We start from the raw sequence: 20676 nt of genomic DNA, 5'->3' as shown, positions 1-20676 counted from the left end.
AGTCTAGTTCTTCTCCTTATGTATTGGGTTTTTTATTCATTTTAAACTTAAATATAAAATGAGAAAAAGAGAAAAAAGAACATTTTCACACACCCAGCAGAACATGAGAGGATCGGATATAAAACAATACATTTCCATTTCAAGATAACTTGTATGATAAATACTATACATTTTATTCAAAGCTACCCAGATTTTCTTGGCTTCCTTCTAGGTTTTCTTTTGTTCTCTGATGTGTACTTTTTACTTTGTTTTATTTTCTCCTTCCCTCCCTCTCTCCACCCTATCCCAGGAGGCTGCAACTAAATGTAGTGCTAGATAGACAGACAGGCGGATGATAGATATTTAGGTATTTAGATAGATAGATGATAGAGATAAACGTACACATACATACACATATGTACTCATACACGTATCTGTAAGATCATACTATGCATATTTCCACTTGTCATGTTTTTCTCTGGAGGTGGATAGCATTTTCCTTCATAGGTGCAAGTCTTTCCATGTTTTTCTAAGTCAACCAACTCATCATTTCCTACATCACAGCAGTATTCCAGCACAATCACATCCTATCTGAGTGAGAACTTTTCTATGAAAGTTCTCCCCCACTCCCCAATTTTCTGCTTTCCTTCTCTCTGTGGCTACATTGGTTTTATTTATACAAGAAATTTTTAACTTCTCCACGATTCTCAACTCTATCTCAGTTAGTTACTCTTCACAGGAAGAGGTTTGACCTCCCTCCTTGTTCCTGAGGCTGAAAGTTCATTCTCTTATGAGCTTGATCTTATGTGATTTTAACACCCTGGATTCCTTTGTAGCACACTTTGCTGACACCTGGTTGCTTAAAGGTTCTATATACTTCAAGCCAGTGAATGAGAGGAGGGTTTATTTTGCCTCTGGTGTAATGTTTCATTCTTGTTACATACAAGTTACTTACTGACTCCTTTGTCACAAATCTGACAATCTCTCTTGGTGTTTTGCTTCCTAGGACCTCCTTTCCCTAACAACCCAGCCATGCAGTTTCATATTCTATAACTTCAGAACACAGAGAGAGACAGATACAGAGAGATGGAAGGAGAGGGGAAAAGGGAGGGAAAATGGGAAAAAGGAGGAATGGAGGGACAGAGGGGGGGGAAGAGAGAGAGACAGAGAGAGAGACAGGGAGACAGAGAGACAGAGAGAGACTCCAACATAATAAGCTTATTCTCTAAATCACATGAATTTGGAAATTGGCAATTAAATGACATCATGAACTGACCATTGCAGGTTGCCCTTTTTTCTTTGGGAAACAAAAATAAAAACACTCTAAAGATATGACTATGTATGCACTAAGGAATCAAAAGCATAGAGGAATGGGAATCTGTGCTTCACTTTATTTTTCCAGAGAAAGGAGACATAGAATATCAAACAAAGCTTTGGTAGATGGAAAGCTTGAACATTTCATTAGAAAAGAAAGAAAATGATGAGCAAGTGGTTTCTTCAAAGCCTCATCCTTCAAAGGGAAGGGGCCCCAGGGTGATTCATCCTTTCAAGTGATTTTCCACTGGAACTGCAAGGAAAAGTGTACCACCCTGATGATTCACTCTTCGAGACCTACCCTCAACTTTGGGTTTGTTAACCTAATTACCTTCTATTAAATTGCCCAAACACCCAAGAGTGACACCAGGGTGAGCAAACACAATTTTCCAGGCTGAGGCTCCAGTTGGGCTCCTGGTCCAAGTGAGTGAAGAATGAATCTGCCAGTGATTCTTGTTTTTCTTTCCTAGCAAGATACCAGGATGACCCCAGTCTTGCCCAAGCTGGACCTCCATGTGATACCAGTTTGGCAAAAAGGAATAACAGGGAAAGGGGTGGTTATCACTGTTTTGGACGATGGCCTGGAGTGGAATCACACAGACATCTTCGCTAACTATGTGAGTTTGGGTTTTCACACTCTGCCTATGAATAAGACCATGGTGGACAGCTCCCTGCTCAGCTGCACACACATAAAGGGACTAAGCATTTATTTCCTCAGGCAGGAGCCTGTTCAGCCTGGCCTGGGTCACATGATCCAGAGCCAGTGCTCTTGCCCCTTTCCCTCCCCCTTCTGCCAGCTTATCATAAAACTGTTTTGTGTCACTGGGAGTTGAATTAATCTCCCAGGAGTAATCTCACAATGGATGTGTGTGTGGGCATCAGACCTCAGGCATATTCCTTTGTCACAGAGACAAGGTGAATTATTAAAAATCTCCCAGAACTTCTCTGGGCAAAAATAGCAGCCAAACAAACTTTAGGTTACTAAATCCAGTTTTTAGAATTCACTCTTGCACTTCTGCAAAGATCTTAAATCTTGAGCACTTAAAGTGCTCAAATCCAAAGCAGGGGGGACATAGTGAGGGCAGTGAGATAGAAATGCTGTGGCCAGCATTAATCAAGAAAAAAAAATTTATTAAGTGCCTATTATGTGCAGACGTTCTTCTAGGCACTGGAGATACAAAGAAAAAAAAATCAGTCTCTGCCCTCCAGAGACTTACATTCATTCAATCCTGAGGGAGTCTATGAATGTATACAAGATGTTTACAATACAAATACAAGGTTATTCAGTGATTAGAGGGGGGGGGTTTACATCTCAATTAGTGCAGATAATGAATCCCCCAAAGTAGTAACATTATGTGAATTCTCCCTAAATATTCCCATTGGGCTGGAACCAATTATCATATTTAACATAATTATAACTGTGGATGAATCTGGAGAAAGCTGAGGAATAGGAACTATGGATAAGAGCTGGAAAGTAACATACACACTGTGGGGAGGAGAGATGGCTAATATGGGAATTTGGCTTGACTATGAATATTTGTCATTTAAAAGTGTTTTCTAAAAAAAATTGGGGAGATGAGAAAGAAAAAAATAGGTTTCTATTCTTTGAAAAATTAAATTAAAAAGAAGAACATTTTTAAAAAAGAAGTCAGGGACAACAGAGAATTCCCAAGAAATCAAGGCAGATACCACCCCTCAGTTCAATCCTTATTTGTGAGAATGCTCTGCCCACCTACAGTCTACAAAAGTTTTTTTTTTTTAATCCCAGGCCAAGAGACCTCAATTACATGTTTTAGCACATGTTCAAACCATAGCTGGAGGCTCAGAAGGGAATAAAACTGACATACAGAGGAAGAAAGGGTCCAGGGTGAAGGAATGCAATGCAGTCTGATTAGATTCTAGGCATACTCTAACAATCCTTTTCCCCTAACCCCCAAGCTCTCAACTCCAGGGGTGATGCTTATACTAACACAATTCTTCTTGAGGGTACTTCAGTCCTAAGAAACCCCAATGCAATGGGGACAGACAGCACCATGTAACCAGAAAGGCAGAGAACTGGGTAATGATGGACCTGGGTTCTAGTCCTACAATCTGCCACTAGCTATGTGGACTTTGAGCATGTCAGTTAGCCTTTCTGGCTTAGTTACTTCGTTTTGTCAACTATAATGTGAAGGGATTAATGTAGAAGACAATTTAAGAGACTCCTTCCTACTTTAACAGGCTATGAATACATAATAGTTTCACTTTTCACCAACCTTGTGATAAGTTATTTGCCAACTAAATCAGAAGAATGATGGTTCTAACCTGGGCTTAGCCTGGGGAGAAAAGATTGGAACAGGTGTGTGTATATGTGAAGAGGAGAAAAAATAATAAAGTCTACAAAAAATCTGGTTACCTGGTAATGTTCAATAAGTGGAACCCAATGGCCATATATAAAACACACATGGGACATAAAGATGTCAGCAGCACTGCCTGATTCTCTGCTTGGCCACAAGGCCACAGGTCTGTTATTGCTTCACTTTCTGGGGCTGTATGTAACAACTACTAAACCACCCTTTCCTAAGTAGTTAAAATACTAGTTATTGGTTTAAGTCTTCTTTCTGAATTGCCTAAAAGGATTCTTAAAATAGATGGTGAATTGTCATTATGAGGAACACATTGATTATAAATTTGAAATTATATAGATAAATCACTATCCATTATTTTTGGAGGATCATTTGCATTTACATCACACTTCCACATACCTTCTTTGATTTGACCCTTGCAATAATCTTATAAACTAGGTGGTGCTGATATTGTGATCCCCACTTTATAGACTGAAGAAAATAAGACTCAACAGAGGTTTTGTAACTTGCCTAAAGTCACATGATGATGGTGCTAAACCTCAGGCCCAAGTTTTCTGAGTACGATGCCCTAAAATGAAATAATTTACATAAAGCCCTTGGCACATCTAAACATGCTATGTAAATGGGATTATTCTCTCATTTTCATTTTCCTTATTATTATTACTACTATCCATGCTACCACCCTTTCCATGACTTCAAGATCTCTAGGATTTAGACCCCAAGAGAAGGGATATTTAAACAGACCTCTTTCTTATTAGGTTAGCTGTATTTATCATCACTTGGGCAGAATGTGACTAGAGGATGAAAGATGTAGACATGCAGATCAGGCTAGATCCTACTGCCAGACATTCCTCTGAACCATCTCCCAGGGGAAGGGGGGAGGGGGTTTGCCTTTGACCAGTCACACCATAATGCTGATTTGATGTTTCTGTAGGACCCAGAGGCCAGTTATGATTTTAATGACAATGACCGTGATCCATTTCCCAGATATGATCCCACAAATGAAAACAAGTGAGTAAACGTCCATGCTTAGGAAAAATGCATTTAAATGGTTCCAGTCTGTTTGAGCAAAATGTACTATAAATGACACATGCTTTTCTGCACTCTGGATACTCAGAATGCATAGTGCTTCACTGTTTAACTGTGGAACTAGTTGTTCCCAACCATCAATGTCACAATTGGGGTTTTGTGTTGTTTTTAAGAGAAACCAAAGCACCTACTATTTTTGCACCTGTTGTTGTTGGATATGGGAAGTGATAGTGTTCCCAGGTCAAATCAAGCGTTTCAGTTATTTTATGAAGTCCTTGAGTATGGTCAGCTGAGTTATAGTCTGAAGAGGTAAGGGAGACACTCTGAGCCAAACCACCTTCGTTTTCCTCCTTCCTCCCCTCTCTGTCCTTCCTCCCCCACTATTAGCAACCCTCCTTGAAACTCAGGGAAGCATCTATTTTTGAGGGGGGAAGGGAGCAAAGCTAGAGGATCACAAGAGATGAAGGGAATTATTACAATTTACTGGGCAGATTTTATGGCTTCTGGGGTCTGCCAATATTGTAGGAAGAACAATAAAACAAATAATTCTATTAGAGAGTCCTTGCTTCATAAGAAACATATCTCTGTCTTAAAGCACCAGATTAGGAATTAGTGACTAAGTGGCACAGTAGATAGAGTACAGGGCTTGAAGCTCTGAGTGCAAATGCAGTCTCAGATACTTAATAGTTGTATGACCCTGGGCAAGTTAACGTTCCTCAGACCCAATTTCCTTTTCTGTAAAATGGGGATAATAATAGCACTAACTTCCAGGGTTGTCTGGAGGATAAGATGAGAAAATATTCATAAAGCACCTTGCAGACTTTAAAGTGCCATATAAATGCTAGCTAGTTGCAAATGGTCTTGATATCTTGACTTTGCCATAATTTCGCTTTATGATATTTGGTAAGTTTCATAACTTCCTCGTGCCTCAATTCCTCTATCTAGAAAATAGAAACAATATCCCCTGTCACACCTTCCTAAAATTAGGGCTGTGTATGTAAGCTTTGAAGCCTTCCATTTTCTGGGTTGGATTCTTCTACTGTCTCATAGGGTGATGGTCTTCTTGGAGGAAAACCTCCTTCCACTTCCTCCCATTTTTTCTCCCAATAAGAATAATAATAATAGTCATCATTTATGCAATGACTTAAGATTTGCAAAGTGCTTTGCATTTGTTATATAATCTGATCCTCACAATAACCCTGAAAAGTAAGGACTTTTACTGATGAGGAAACTGAGTACTAGAAAATTTAACTGACTTATCCAGGGTTACACAGCTAGTGAGGGCTTAAGTCAGAATTCAAATTCAGGTCTTCCTGTTTCTAGGTCCTCTGCTCTATCCACTACCCATCTAACTATATATGAATGGGGATGAGACTTAGAAGGGACAATGGAGAATTGCTCCCAACCTACATGGTAGCCAACCTAAGGAATGTAGTACCAACTCCTATGGATGGAAATGCTGCCCATACTGTACCTCTGGCTTTAGACCAGGGGAGACTCTTAGGTCTCTAAGATTAGGAGATAGATCAGTGGACTGATGCTCTACAGAATTGTATTGCTCGTTATCAGAGGGTAACTTAGAGCTTGTGCTTGCTTGTCAATAAATATGTCTACATCAGTACATATACAATTACACTCTCTTCACTGGACCTTTACACCAGCCCAGTATTTAACTGCTTTTAAAATGTTGCCATATGTGCAAGTCAACATCTAAGGAAACCCTTATCCAGTGAGAAAGCTGCACATGCTACAAATCAAGGGGTGTGTGTTTCTACAGTTCAGATCAATAATATATTTAGAGAAGAAATAACAGGCTCCAAAGGTTGTAGAGAAAACCCACTAAGCCAATTAGGGTAAAGCTGTTTAAAAACAAAACCACGAGCAGCAATCATTCCAGTTTTTGTCAACCAAAACGATAGCATCCCTATCATTAATCACTTGGCATTATAGAATCAAGCTGTCTGAATAGCATGTTGTCAGAGGATAAATGAAGCTGGCTTTCAGTATAAATGTCTCCATTTTGTCTTGACATTTATAGCAATGGGGAATCATCCTCTAATTCCAATGGCATTATCTCTCAAATCTCTCTGTATCATTGTGGCTCTCTATTAATATGTAAATGAGATTAATATGAGCAGCATTTGAATCTGAAACTGCAATCCAAACTATAATAACTAACAAAGTCTTTGAAGTGCAGAAAACTTGTATCATTAAATTGAGTCTTTCAGCATCAATTACTGCCAAGTACTCAAATGAGAGTTATGACCAAGGTATTTTAAGCAACATAACAGTCTTCTTTAAAATGAAATGCTATCTGAGATAATAATACATTTTGAAGTTAAACCTGTTTAAGTGTCTATCCCTATCATCATTTAAAAAAAAATAATTTCAGGTTCTTTCCCCTTGAATATATGTCTTAAGAAAAAGAAAAGATGCCCATATTTTTTCCCTTGGGCTAGGGCCAAGGAATGCAGGAGGAAGAAGTTGTACCAAAGTCAGATTGGTACAGCCCATCCCACTTCCAGTGTTGTTTATAGTAGGAAAATATGAAGGAACTGAAATTTGAGGGTAGTCAGTTAATAAGTATTTATGAAGCACCTACTATGTGCTAGGCAGGCACTGTACTAAGCACTAGGTAGTAACATTCTGTGTTGCTTATTCCCCCCACACACACACACCACAACTCCCAGTGGGGGAAAGTCCTGAGGCAGGGATGATGGGAAAAAGAATAGGGAGGATGTCTGGGAGGGAAGGGCACATTGGTTGCTTATCCTAGAATAGGATTTCTTGTGCTTTTTAAATGACAATGAATTGTCTGAGAAAAGAGGAGAAACTACTGGCAAGGAGGAAAAAGCCTTTTGTGCTTATCCCCTACATATTCCCTACAGCACTGGAGAAATTAATGGCAGGATTATATGCCCTGATTTATAAAGGGACCTATGTCAGGTACTGTGTACTGATGGGCATACTTAACCAGACTGCCAGTGGTAGAACTCCTGGAAGGAGCCAACAAATATAATGTGTCTAACCTCATTTCACCACTAAAGTATTTACTGTTTGGGAGCAACCCAAGGCAAAATAGTGGCATAAGGGAAATTATTTCCAATGTTCTCCTCCCTTTTCTGAGCCCTTTTGTCCTCCAACAGTGCTTCCCTTCCCTTGCTCACCTCATGTCCCTAATACCCTCATGCTACCCCAGGGCTCCATTTACCACATCTGATATACTTATCCTCTTAGTGATGGAATATGTTTTCTCTTTTAGGGAAATTTATACTTTTCAAGATTATGCCAGGGAAGGGCAAAGCTTAACCCAAAGGATTGAATCTCTAATAGTAGAATCTCAGGTACTAAGACTATGTGAGTGAGAGCTCTTTTTCAGAAAGAGAACCTTTCTCCAATTCCCCAAAGTATGCCATGTAAATGAGTGCCAACGTCTCTGTGGGTTTCTGGTTCCATATGAAATAATTCTGAGAAGCAACTCTGTGGTAATCTATTGGTATTTTGTTTAGCATTCCAAACTCCAAAGGTGTATTGCTATCTTCCACCAACACTAAAAGGACCCTGGGAATTCTAATCGGACATATGATGTGGGTGCTAAGAGGAAGAAAGAGGAATGTTAGGGAAGCTGTGGGCATTTTGTTCAGGCAGGTTCTGAGTTCCCAGTTCCCAGGCAGCCAAAGGAACAGCACTAACAAAAGACAATGCTGGGCACTGGAGAGCTCCTTCTAGTGCCAGAAGACCAGGCTCCAAGTCTCTGCTCTGAAATATATTGATCTAGAGCAAATCATTTAACCTTTTTGAGTTTCTTCACCCATAAAGTAGGGATAATAAATGAAAAAAGTGGCATCTCCAAGGTAAGGTGGATAGTGTTGGGGTTGGAGTCAGGAAGACTTAAGTTCAAAATCTGTCCCTTAAAATACTTAGTTGCATGACCTTGGGTAAGTCCCCTAATCTCTCCCAGTCTCAGTTTCATCATCAGCAAAATGAGAATCATGATAGCACCTACCTCACAAGGTTGTTGTGAAGATCAAATGAGATAACATATGTAAAGCACTTTGTAAATCATAAACCACTATATAAATGCTCGCTATTTTTTTTAACTACTTACCTCACAGGGATATAATGAGGAAAGTGCTTTATAAAGTACTATATAAATGTGAGTCGTTATTATTGTTATTATTATTATTATTATTATTATAACAAGGAATAGAAATTTTTATTTCAAACCAATACCTTATGGAAAGTATGAGAGTGTCTCACCCACTTGGTGTAGAAAGCTTGACAAGGGGCTAGACAAAAGTTCTCAGTTCAGTCTCTCTCTTGACATGTGGGAAAAAGCAACACATTTTTTCTTATTTATGTTTTTATACTTTTATTGTTCTCAGGCATGGAACCAGGTGTGCAGGAGAAATTGCCATGCAAGCCAATAATCAGAAATGTGGTGTTGGGGTCGCCTACAATTCCAGAGTTGGAGGTAAATACACCAAAGGCTGTCCTAGGTCAGGGCAATGGACATGTGCAAAGTTTGTCCCTATCCTTGATGGCAAAGGACCCACGTGAGGCCTAGCTTTAGGATGCAAGTGTGGCTCAGAGCCAAATAAGGGGATATCCTTGTAAATAAAAGAGTGCATGACTCTAACACATACATCTTGAAAAACATGAATGGAAATATTGAACACATTTCAAGCCAGATGTAGCTTTCCATCTGCTCTCTTTGAGGAAGGGTTATTGTCTAGAGCTTGTGATGTTGCCCTTATGCAGCCAGAGTTTCTCTGCCTCTTGCTCCACTATAAATTCTTTATTTAAGTGACAGATTTCATGTATCTCTATCTATCTATCTATCTATCTATCTATCTATCTATCTATCTATCTATCTATCTATCTATCTTTCTTTCTTTCTTTCTATCTATCTATATCTATCATCTAGCTAGCTAGCTAGCTATATGTCATCTGTCTGTCTGCCTGTCTATCTACATATATATTTTATATATACATATAATATACCCACACATATATTTAAACTAGTAGATGTTTAACAATTAAAAAAACAGAAGCTGTCTTTGAGAAAAAAATGTAAAATATCTGGCCTGCTGCAGGTCTCTGAAATATCAACAACTAAGGTACTAGTTAGTAGTAACTATGATTCTCAGAGACACTGGGGGCGGGGGACACACAGATCCTTTATATATTTTGCCTTTTTCACAATTTATGTTAGAAACAATGAGAACTAAGCTGGGATTCAGCTCTCCCTTGTTCACTTTCATTTTCCCCCTTAATCTCTTCTCTCTGTGGGACACAAAGAACAGCCACAAATGCTTCCCCTCTCCATGCCATTCCCAGCTTTTAATTTCTTATGCTGTAAACACTCAGTGTTCTTTCTAACATCTGTATCACAGAAATTGCCAATTGTAGTGACATGTTATAATAACAACTAGCGTTTACATAATACTCTAAGGTTTGCAAAGTGCTTATAACAATTCTATGAGGTAGGTGCTATGATTGTCCCCATTTTATAGATGAGGAAATTGAGGTTGATGGCATTTAATGACTTGTCCAGGTTCACACATCTAGTATCTGAGGTAGGATTTTAATTCAGGTCTTTCTGACTCCAAGTATAGCAATTCTATTCATTATGCCACTTAGTTATCTCATTCTACAGTGCCTTAGTGTACCACAAATTCAATTATCTCATATTTTGCTGAAGAAGAAACTGAGACCCAGAAAGGTGCCCAAGGTAGCAACAGCAAATTAGAAGCAGAACCAGGACCAGAACCTAGCCTTTGACTTCCGATTGGGTGATCTTTCCCTTATGTTGTCTCAGGTCCAAAGGAATTTTTATTACAGTTTAAAATGTATCACACAGCATTAATAATACACTCAGATTTTTTTTGATCTTATAACACACTAAAAAATACCATGGGAACCCTAGGATTTATTTTCTATTAGACTCTGGAGCTGAATGTACCAAAGCATTATCAACATGAAGCCAGGAACAATCAGGGAGATACTTGTATATGTCCCAATTACTTTTGCCTTCTTGGTTGATAAATTCATGAGGTTGATGATGGGTGACAGCCTGTGAGTAAACACACAGAACTATTGTTTCTGTCTTCCCCGCAACTGAAGGATAATTTTACCCTCGAGGAATACAAATAAAATCTATGGAAATGATTTAATACTTGAGATTATTTGGAAAGAAAGGGATGCTTCTGCCTTGAAAATGTCCCTTAACAGACACATTAAAAATGGCTTTGGGGTTATTTTAGATCATTTCTTAGAAACAGGGTTATCTTCCCATATTTAACTGTCTTATGGGGAAATAATTTTTTTCACTCCTGCTAAGCAGGATTTCTAAATGGGGCCAGAGTATTTACCACTATTGGCACATTCTTGAAAGGGCTTTACAGTAGTCTTCATTCATGCATTCATTCTTTCATTCGACAAAGACCAATGGAGAAAAGGGAACTATACTAGGTACTGTGGGAGGTAAAAAAAATAAATAAATAAGATGAAGAATTTACTTTCAAATAGTTTGCAATTTAGTGGGCAGGACATACATAGGTTAAATACAATGCCAATTAAATTGTGGGAAGTGCATAGGTGGAGTCCAAAGTGCTATGCGATCAGATGTGAAGGAAATCATTTCCAGCTGGAGAAACCAAAATAAATATTCTTCTGGATTCTTTTTTGCAATCTAAGGTTCTTGAGAGGTGGGATCTGGGAATGAGATGCTATTATAATCAATCATCACTTCTGTGTCACCTCTGCTGCCCCACAGGCACCGCTCTGGATGGGGGGTTTCCCACCACATCTTTCCACTACGGGCAGCACATACATCCAAGCCAGTATACTGGAGGGATGAGAGGGGAAAGAAAAAGGAAGCGGGTGTTCAAAGGAGTCATTGTGTAGACACTGCCCTTCATCTTCCCTGGATACTTGACACCTTGGGAAAGGTGGCAAGGGATATAAAGGAGCTGTTAGGATCTTGTACAGATGCAGCTTGCTCAGGTCTTGATCCATAGGCAGCCAGGTGGGATAGATGATAGAACATGGGACTTGGAGTCAAGAAGACCTAGGTTCAAATCCTGTCTCAGAAACTTACTGGCTGTGTGACCCACAAGCAAGTCAATTAATTTCTCTCAGACTCCATTCCTTCAACTGTAAAATGTGGGTAATAATGGCACCTACTTTATAGGGTTCTCATGAGAATCAAATAAGGTAACATAAATAAGGTGCTTTCCCAATCTTAAAGCACTATATAAATGCTAGCTATTATTTTGATTTGTTTTGAGCCTTTCATAAAATAGGACAAACATAATGTCTTTGTCTTCATGTTTTTAGAGTACTTTATAGGCAGTGCAGTATAGCAGTAGGAGCACTGGATTTGATGTCTACAGAGCCCTCTTTGACATCTCTGAATTGTGTGACCCTGGGCAAGTCAATGAATCTCAATGAGTCTCAGTTCTTTCATCCATAAAATGGGGATAGTAAGAACTGTTGGGCTCATCTCACAAGTTTGCTATGAGAATTGAGTGAGATCATGTGTAATTACTCAAGTCCCTTGAACTCTGAAATTGGATGCTTCTGTGATTATTCTACCACTCTATCCCTCATATTCCAGCTATTGGAACCATAATCCAATCAATACTTCTAGTGCTACTAGGTTTTAAACTATTCCCCTATGACTCTACTGACCTTCTTTATGACTTCAGAAATCAAAAAAACCCTTCCCTGGCCACTATTTGCCCAGATGGGTTGTCTCCCTCTATTAGGCTATAAGCTTCTTAAGGACACATTGTTTTTCAGTCATTTCAGTCATATCCAGTGACCCCTATTTGGAGTATTCTTAGCAAAGATACTGGGGCAATTTCCCATTTCCTTTTCCAGCTCATTTTTATAGGTGAGAAAACTGAGGCAAACAGAGTAAAGTGACTTACCTAGGGTCATACAGCTAGTTACGTATTCGAGGCCAGATCTGAACTCAGGTCTTCCTGACTCCAGGCCCAGGGCTCTATCGACTGCACCACCTAGCTACTCTGAGGACAGGTATTGACTTACTTTTGTATTTGTATCCCCAGTTCTTAGCACAGTGTTTGGCACATAGTAAGTACTTAGTAATTTTTCCCACTCATTTATTTGAGGTAAGCAAGGAAGATTTTATTAGATTGTAAAAAGTTTGAGGGCAGGGATTGTGCCATTCTAAATTTCATGTACAAAGGACCTAACTCTGAGTCTTGCACATCTATGAGCAGACTCTGTTCCTTGGATTGAATTGCTGTTATTGCACCACCGTTTTATAGAAGAAACAAACACAGAGAATGCAATTGATTTACTCAAAGTTGAAAGGTTACTATGAGAATCAAGTGAAATCATGTATATAAGTGATGTTTATTAATGACTAGAGTTGTCCAAATGAAAGAAGTGCTGAACCTAGGACTAGAAACCAAGGTCTTCTGACTCAAAGACAAGTGGGCTTCTAAGGGCTTCTTATCCTTTTTGGCAGTCTGGTGAAACCTATGAATCTCTTCTCCGTGACTCAGTAGACAAAAATAAGCATTTATTAAGGACCCATTCTATGCTAGGAACTGTGCTAAAATCTGGGGATACAAAGAAAGGCAAGAGATAGTTACTGCTCTAAAGGAGCCCAGAGCTTAATGGGAGAGACAACACATATACAACTATGTATAAAAAGCTACATTGGGGACAAATAGGAGGTAAATCAACAGAAGGAAGGAACTCAAATGAAGGGGAATTGGGAAAGGCTTCCTGGAGAAAGCAGATTTTAGGAGGGACTTGAGAGAATCCAGGGAAACTAAAAGGCAGTGATAAGGAGAGAGAGCATTCTAGGCATGGCAGACAACCAGAGGAAATGCCTGGAGTGGAAGATACACTGAGAAACAAGAAGGTATGAGAAGTTATAAGGTATAAGGTATAAGAAGGTATAAGAAGACTGGAAAGTTTGAGGGGGTGCAGATGATAAAGGGCTCTGAACACCAAACAGAAGATTACATGTCTGATCCTGGAAGTGATAGGGAGCCACTGGAGTTTATTGATTGGGGAAGGGGGAGTTTATTGGGGGGGGGGTGAGGGCAGGGGGGGGTGTATGATAGCATGGTTAGAAATGTGCTTTAGGAATTTCACTTTGACAGCTAAGTATATACACACACATGCACACACACACACATAGACTTACCAAAAAAACAATTATACTCAAAGGAAGTTATTAATATATATATATTTTTAAAGATAGAGACCTCAAATTACAAATCTCTGCATTACACCATTCTTCCTCTCATACATTGACTACAGTTATTTTTGTCATTCAGGCATTAGAATGTTGGATGGCATTGTGACTGATGCTATCGAAGCTAGTTCGATTGGATTCAATCCCAACCATGTGGATATTTACAGTGCAAGCTGGGGCCCAAATGATGATGGGAAAACGGTTGAAGGCCCTGGCAGGTTAGCCCAGAAGGCTTTTGAATATGGCATCAAACAGGTGAGATACTTATAAGAAATTCAACTGAGATGAAATATGATTGTATTCAAAGAACATAAAAAGATTTCATTTCCAGAGATAGAGGAGGGTGGCATTTTCTCACTTTCCAAAAGCTCTTTGCCATTTCAAATGTATTTTCAAAGTCAAATTATTCTTCAGAGGGATGGAAGTAATAGGGTTAAGTGAGCTTTACTCATCTAGCCCTGACTTTTATACATCGAATATGTTCTGGGGTATCCCAACAAAAACTTCCATGCTCATATCCAGTACACAACTTATTTTTTAAAAATCTAATATAATCTAGGCAATGAATTTATGATCTCAACTCAAAAACACTGCTTAATTTATATACATAGACATTTCTATCTATGCTTGTATTTACTCATGTAATTTATCAAGGATCTGCAATTTCTCCCACCAACTCCAAATCAAGACATGAAACCCATTGATCACATGTAGTATTAGAGTTGCCTGAGACTTAGAGAGGTTGTGACTTTCTCATAGTTGCTTGGTTAGTACTAAGTGTCATAGGCAGAAGTTAAAACTGCATCTCTCTGACTCCAAGTGACATGCTCTATCCATTATGCTTTGTTGCATATTCAGATAATACATAGGTATACCAGGTGCTGGAGATGAAAGACCCCTAGTAGGCAGGAATCCCCAGTCCTCCCCTCCTCAATACCCCAGTGAGCTGTCCAGGTCCTATTATACATGGGAAAAATAAGCTTTTGAAAACATATGTTGAATGCAATATATTGAATTTGATCTCTAATTCTAATCAAATTTTTCCTTTTTAAAAAAAAAAGCACCCTGTTCCTCTAGGCATTTATCACTTTATTTTATCAGATATTCTTGGGTTACTACCTTCAATGAGTGGTAATCAGAATTCCTCTGTAAGTTCATTCAATTTATTGGACATTTGCCACATGTAAGGTACTAGCCATTTACCAAGGTGAGCATGGGTTGGAGGAAGCATGCTGTTTTTAATTATATAGTCACTTTTTTTAAAAAGCCCGTATGCTTGGTTTGCATCTGATCACTTGTGTTTATTACAATATCTCTCAAGCATATGCCATGCCCACAGACTTCATGTTATGAAATTAAAAGGCAGATATTTGGGACACAAGCTGAGAAAGAATGGCATTGTCAAATATAGCCCTAGCAAGAAACCGCCTTTAATCCAGCTGGAATGCATCACTGAATAATGGCTGATTTAGTCTTTGCTGACTGATTGATAGAATAAGAGGTTCAAGCTGAAGAAAGGCAGAGGAAGTTCAGTGATCCAAATATCTCACAACAAGCATTACAAAGTATAGGGGAAAAAATAGGAGAGAGCATGGAAGGTGAGGTCTTCTATCTACCTACATAAAGAAAGAAAACCAAGATTGCCACACACCACACCAAAAGGAGGGACAGAGAAGACAGAAATGTCTGGCTTTAGGGAAAGATTTAAGTATGATATGTATTTTTGTGGGAAAAGAGTAAGTGACAAGAAGTTTTCTTATTCATTTCAGAGGGATTCGAATGGAAATATCAATTGTGTACAATTCAATCTTTTTGTTTGTATATTTAGATAATGAGGTTTTGAATAATTTCTAACAGACTAGATCTGATCTAAACACCCATTTCTGCCATTGCCTACAGGGAAGGCAGGGAAAAGGCTCCATCTTTGTCTGGGCATCCGGGAATGGGGGGCGTCAGGGAGATGACTGTGACTGCGATGGTTACACAGACAGTATCTACACCATTTCCATCAGCAGTGCCTCACAACAAGGCCTGTCTCCCTGGTATGCTGAAAAGTGCTCATCCACACTAGCCACTGCCTACAGCAGTGGAGACTACACTGACCAGAGAATTGTAAGTTGTCTGTGTTTTGTTTTGTTTTGTTTTTTATCAGACTTACTCTACTACAACAGGGAAGTGTCATTTGTGTATACAGCTAACAAAACAATTGCTTTTGAAAGGGTTGATTTATTTACATTTGCCATCCCAGTGGGTGGAAACTCATCCTTAGTTACTTGTAAATTTTGCATGAATTGAAATACAAAGATAATCAACATCTGAGTGGATGATTTTGTCTCTCTATCCCTTATTCTTTTGGCTTGATAGTGAGGCACTATCAAATATCATCTTAATAAGATGTCCCAAAAGTCTTAGTGTGGTTTCAAACTATTAGAGCTTAAAATTGTGCTATCAGTGGGGCGGCTAGGTGGCGCAGTGGATAAGCACTGGCCCTGGATTCAGGAGTACCTGAGTTCAAATCCGGCCTCAGACACTTGACACTTACTAGCTGTGTGAGCCTGGGCAAGTCACTTAACCCCCATTGCCCTGCAAAAAAAAAAAAAAAATTGTGCTATCAGTACTTAACAATGCTCTAGGACTTTAAAGGGATCTTGAAGGACTTGGACTTTAAACATCTATCCCAGCAGTCTGGTGCTATCCCATGAGGAAAAACACAATCACAATAAGCATGGGCTCCGTGATCTTGTTGATTTGAGAGTTCTCTCCAACCCTGCAGATCTAAGCTGATCTCTGCCTGTCCTGCCTCCATGTGGCTATCTTTCAAGTCCTCCCAAAAGGCCACCATGGGTGATATACCCAACATGTGAGAGGCCTTCCTCAATCTCTTCCTGTCTCAGGAAAGCCCCTTGGCCATTAATCTTTTTTGTTTTTTTAAATTTTTTTTTAATTTTGTTGAGGCAATTGGGGTTAAGTGACTTGCCCAGGGTCACACAGCTAGTAAGTGTCTGAGGCTGGATTTGAACTCAGGGCCTCCTGAATCCAGGGCCGGTGTTCTATCCACTGCACCACCTAGCTGCCCCCCCCCCTCATTAATCTTTCATTCTTCACTCTCACAACATTCAGCAAGTTATAAAAATACCAGTTAAAGGCCTGCTTCATCCTAAGAGAGTGACAAACTGAAAGAAAAATGGCTGAGTTCAATGTTTTCCAGAGCTGACTTCAACATCCAGATCAGTAGGCCAGTTGTTTCAGAAAGATCTTTAAGCCCACATTTAGCTATAACTTCAGATAACCAGGATTCATTCTGTTTAGGGCAATGGGTTTTTAACCTTGGGTTCACAGACCCCCTAAAGAGACCATGGATAGATTTTAGAGAGCCTTTAAACTTGGAAGTTTTTTTTCAAAATATATTTTTGTAATTATAATTCTCCATAACTGGGTTTCTTTCATAATCCTATGTATTTCATTTTGTGCATTTGAAAACATTATTCTGAAAAGGGGTCCCTGATACAAAGAAGGTTCAGAACTTAAGGGGTCCCTGATACAAAGAAAGTTAAGAATTCCTGTTTTAGTGATTTATTGAGCTCTCTCAAAGGCAAACTATTGAAGCATGAAATGGGAGCTTTGTGGCCAGAGCCCCTTTAATTAAAAATGTTGTGAACCCCACAATTAATTCTTGACACAGAAAAAATGACTAGCCAAGGCATATAGGATCCTCGTCTCATAATATAACCACTGGTTATGTTATTCAATTAAAAGTCTGTGTGTTCATTTGAATTATATGATAACTCTATCTTTGTGTATTTATTTTAAAAAAACCACTCATAAAGGCATTACTTACAAACAGCTCAGTGATCATATCTTCTCCAGACAAAATCACCAGCAGAGAACTGTATTTAAAAAATAATAATAATGTGCTAATTTAAGCAGTAAAACTATGGTCTCAGCTGAAAAAAAATATTTTTAACTCTCACCTTAATTTTATGCACTCATTCACTTGGCAAACAGTGAAAAAAATAATCTTTTGGATACAGACATTCAACAAAAGCAATATTCTTCATGATCTTTGAATCTGAGCTATCAGACACCTACCCTCCCTTTTTCAAGTGAGCATAGCAGTTTAGTGTCTCCATGGATATTTAATAGTTCCTTCAAGCAGATGGGTTCATCAGATATATAGTTAGTCCTATTTCATCTTCTCCATTATTCTGCAAAGGAGCTGAAAGGAGGAGTTTGGGGTCTAAAGAGGCTCCTATTTAGATAAAGCATGCTGAGGACAAAGGCATATGATGGAAACCAACTAAAATAGTTCCAAGAGAATCAGCCTTGTCTAACTTAAACCTGTCCCTTAGCCTTGTCATTTGTAGCCCTCTCCCAGCATCTCTTGTCAACAGCAGTTCTGTCTCTGAAACCCTCAGAAGAGAATAGTTGCCTCCATTTTGAAAATGCAGCAAATCAAGTGGGAGGTGATAATTGAACAAATCATTTTTTCACACCACCTGCCCACACAAAGAAACCTCTAGTGAAATAGGGAACTGCACCACTGAAACCTAGGTTGGCTCCCACTATTGGTCCTATAATTGGCTATACCAGCTACCCACCCACCCTTGTCATCAGTTATGGGAATCTTGTGGGCAAATTAATCACAAAGACTATTTGTTTGCTTCCACATGTTTTCCTCCTTATCAATGTTCACTCCCCTACACACACACACACACACACACACACACACACACACACACACGTGACACGGAAACAAAATTCTGGTTAGGGGTTGCAAACCCCCCCCAAGTTGTTATTAAATACAATTGTGAATGCATACATGTGGGAATCAAATCAAGTCCATATGTATTTCTTGGACACCTACTCGGTGTACTGAACAGATGACTGAGTCCCTACTGAGTGTATGAGTTCATATAATGATCAACATGATCAAAATCAGGTCAGTTTCAAACACAAATCAGAATATTTCTGTTAAAGACATAGTTAATTGTCAATATGAAAGGAAGAGAACATTTTTTGCAGCAGGAGGACTTCTAAATATACTAGATCAAACACAATGGATTCGATGATTAATGAGATAGCATGATTCACAGTGGTTTTGAAACATTCCTTTTTTATATACAGTGTAACTCTAGGGAATCTCAGGGGGAAAAAGGAGATGAAATATTCATAGGGGGAGGCAGTTCATTCCCAGAAAAGCTCCGTTGATACCAAAATTATAAGCAAGTTGGAGAGAGAAGAGAGTGACCTGAAATATCAGCATATGGCAAATATCCTACATTTGTTTGGGGGAGAAACAATGAGTTGGACCGGCTGAGTTACCTCTTTGCAGTCGTCATTAGCTTTAGATTATGGTTAATCCCAAGCAATGAAATTTATGAAATCATTGCATTTTCTCCCTGTGTCATTGCCCAGACTAGTGCTGATCTGCATGATGATTGCACCGAGACCCACACTGGCACATCAGCCTCTGCCCCACTGGCTGCTGGGATCTTCGCTCTTGCATTGGAAGCCAAGTAAGATGTCAAAGTCTTTGAATCATTTTTCCTGAAACTCTGCTTTTTTATGGGTGTATGTTAGAGAGAGAGGTGGAAATGAGGGAGCCTGCCTAGTTTGTACTCTGTAGAGGGCTGGCTTTCTTTGCTGCTTGGATTAATTTGTCTGTATTCCTGCATTCCGATGTTGGGTAATGTCAGCAAGTCTTTGAATATTGAGACAAGTATTATAGCTGCATGGTTAGAAAGGCTGGCTAATTTGAAGATTATTTTTATCCTTCCTAGAAAGGGAGTGTAGCCTGGTGAGACCAAGTAGAACCTCTATGGAAATGATGAAACATATGCCCCTCACGTATATCCCCAACCCCAGTTCCTAGGTTATCGCATGTTCAGTGGATTTTCCATTTGATGATACCTGGTCCTTGAACTAGACTACCAATGTCCTGGAACGGCTTGACCTATGCCATGAGTGATTAAATCATCAAAGCCATGTGTATTTAACTATCTTCTACATTGAAATCCTAAAACTCAGGGCAGTTTTAGAAATCGTAGAATTGCCTGAGAAGTTTAGTTTAGTCCACATTAGTTTCAGGATGTGTTAGATTCTAATACAGTGTTGAGTAAGGTAGGACAGGACAGTCTCTGACCAATAACATAGTTTATGGTAGATGTCTCACAATAGTTTCTATATTAGGCATAGACTCAGGAACAAGAACTCAGTAAGTAAGGAGAGACCATAGAAGTGCCCTAGGTCTAAAGAGTCAAGGTCATGTCCTTAGTTCAAGTGGAATCATTTTTCTAAAAAAAAGGTATCCAACAGGAAATAAAGTCCAAGTAGTCAGATCCATGTCAATTTCTAGAGAACCAAAGAAAGCATTGTAGGGATAGAAAAGAAGCAGAGTCCCATATAAATAAGTAGTTTTACATTACTGGAATATGGAGCTATAACAACCTAAGAAGAAGAAGTAGCTGTAGCAGTGGCAGTAGGAGGAGGAGCAGGAGGACTAATAGTAGTAGTTAGTGCTTTAACATCTGCAGGATGCTTTAAAAATATTATTGTTATCCCAATAGCCCTGTAAGCTAGATGTCATTATGATTCCCATTTTACAGACAAGGAAAATGAGGCTGAAAGTGACTTGCCTAGGGTCACACAGCTAGTAAGTGTTTGCAGCTTGATTTAATGTGAGGACAGAGATTAGTTGACCTCTCCTTGGTCTTGGTCTTACATTTCCTGATGGATATGGCCAAACACCCGAGAGAGAGCTAGAGA

General features: G+C 39.1%; 1 protein-coding gene across 1 annotated transcript in view; it reads left to right on the top strand.

Moving 5' to 3' along the window:
* The window catches only part of PCSK1 (proprotein convertase subtilisin/kexin type 1), a 61507-nt gene that overhangs the window by 15934 nt on the left and 24897 nt on the right, over positions 1–20676 (top strand). Inside the window, exons 4-9 of the mRNA XM_043976057.1 lie at positions 1764–1910; positions 4573–4649; positions 9053–9141; positions 13994–14166; positions 15811–16023; positions 19327–19427. Of these exons, the coding sequence (XP_043831992.1) occupies positions 1764–1910; positions 4573–4649; positions 9053–9141; positions 13994–14166; positions 15811–16023; positions 19327–19427 (800 nt within the window). The remainder of the gene's footprint in view (positions 1–1763; positions 1911–4572; positions 4650–9052; positions 9142–13993; positions 14167–15810; positions 16024–19326; positions 19428–20676) is intronic.

Source organism: Dromiciops gliroides, chromosome 1 (genome assembly GCF_019393635.1).
Source record: "Dromiciops gliroides isolate mDroGli1 chromosome 1, mDroGli1.pri, whole genome shotgun sequence".
Lineage (NCBI taxonomy): Eukaryota > Metazoa > Chordata > Mammalia > Microbiotheria > Microbiotheriidae > Dromiciops > Dromiciops gliroides.
This window is presented reverse-complemented; position numbering and strand designations above follow the sequence as displayed.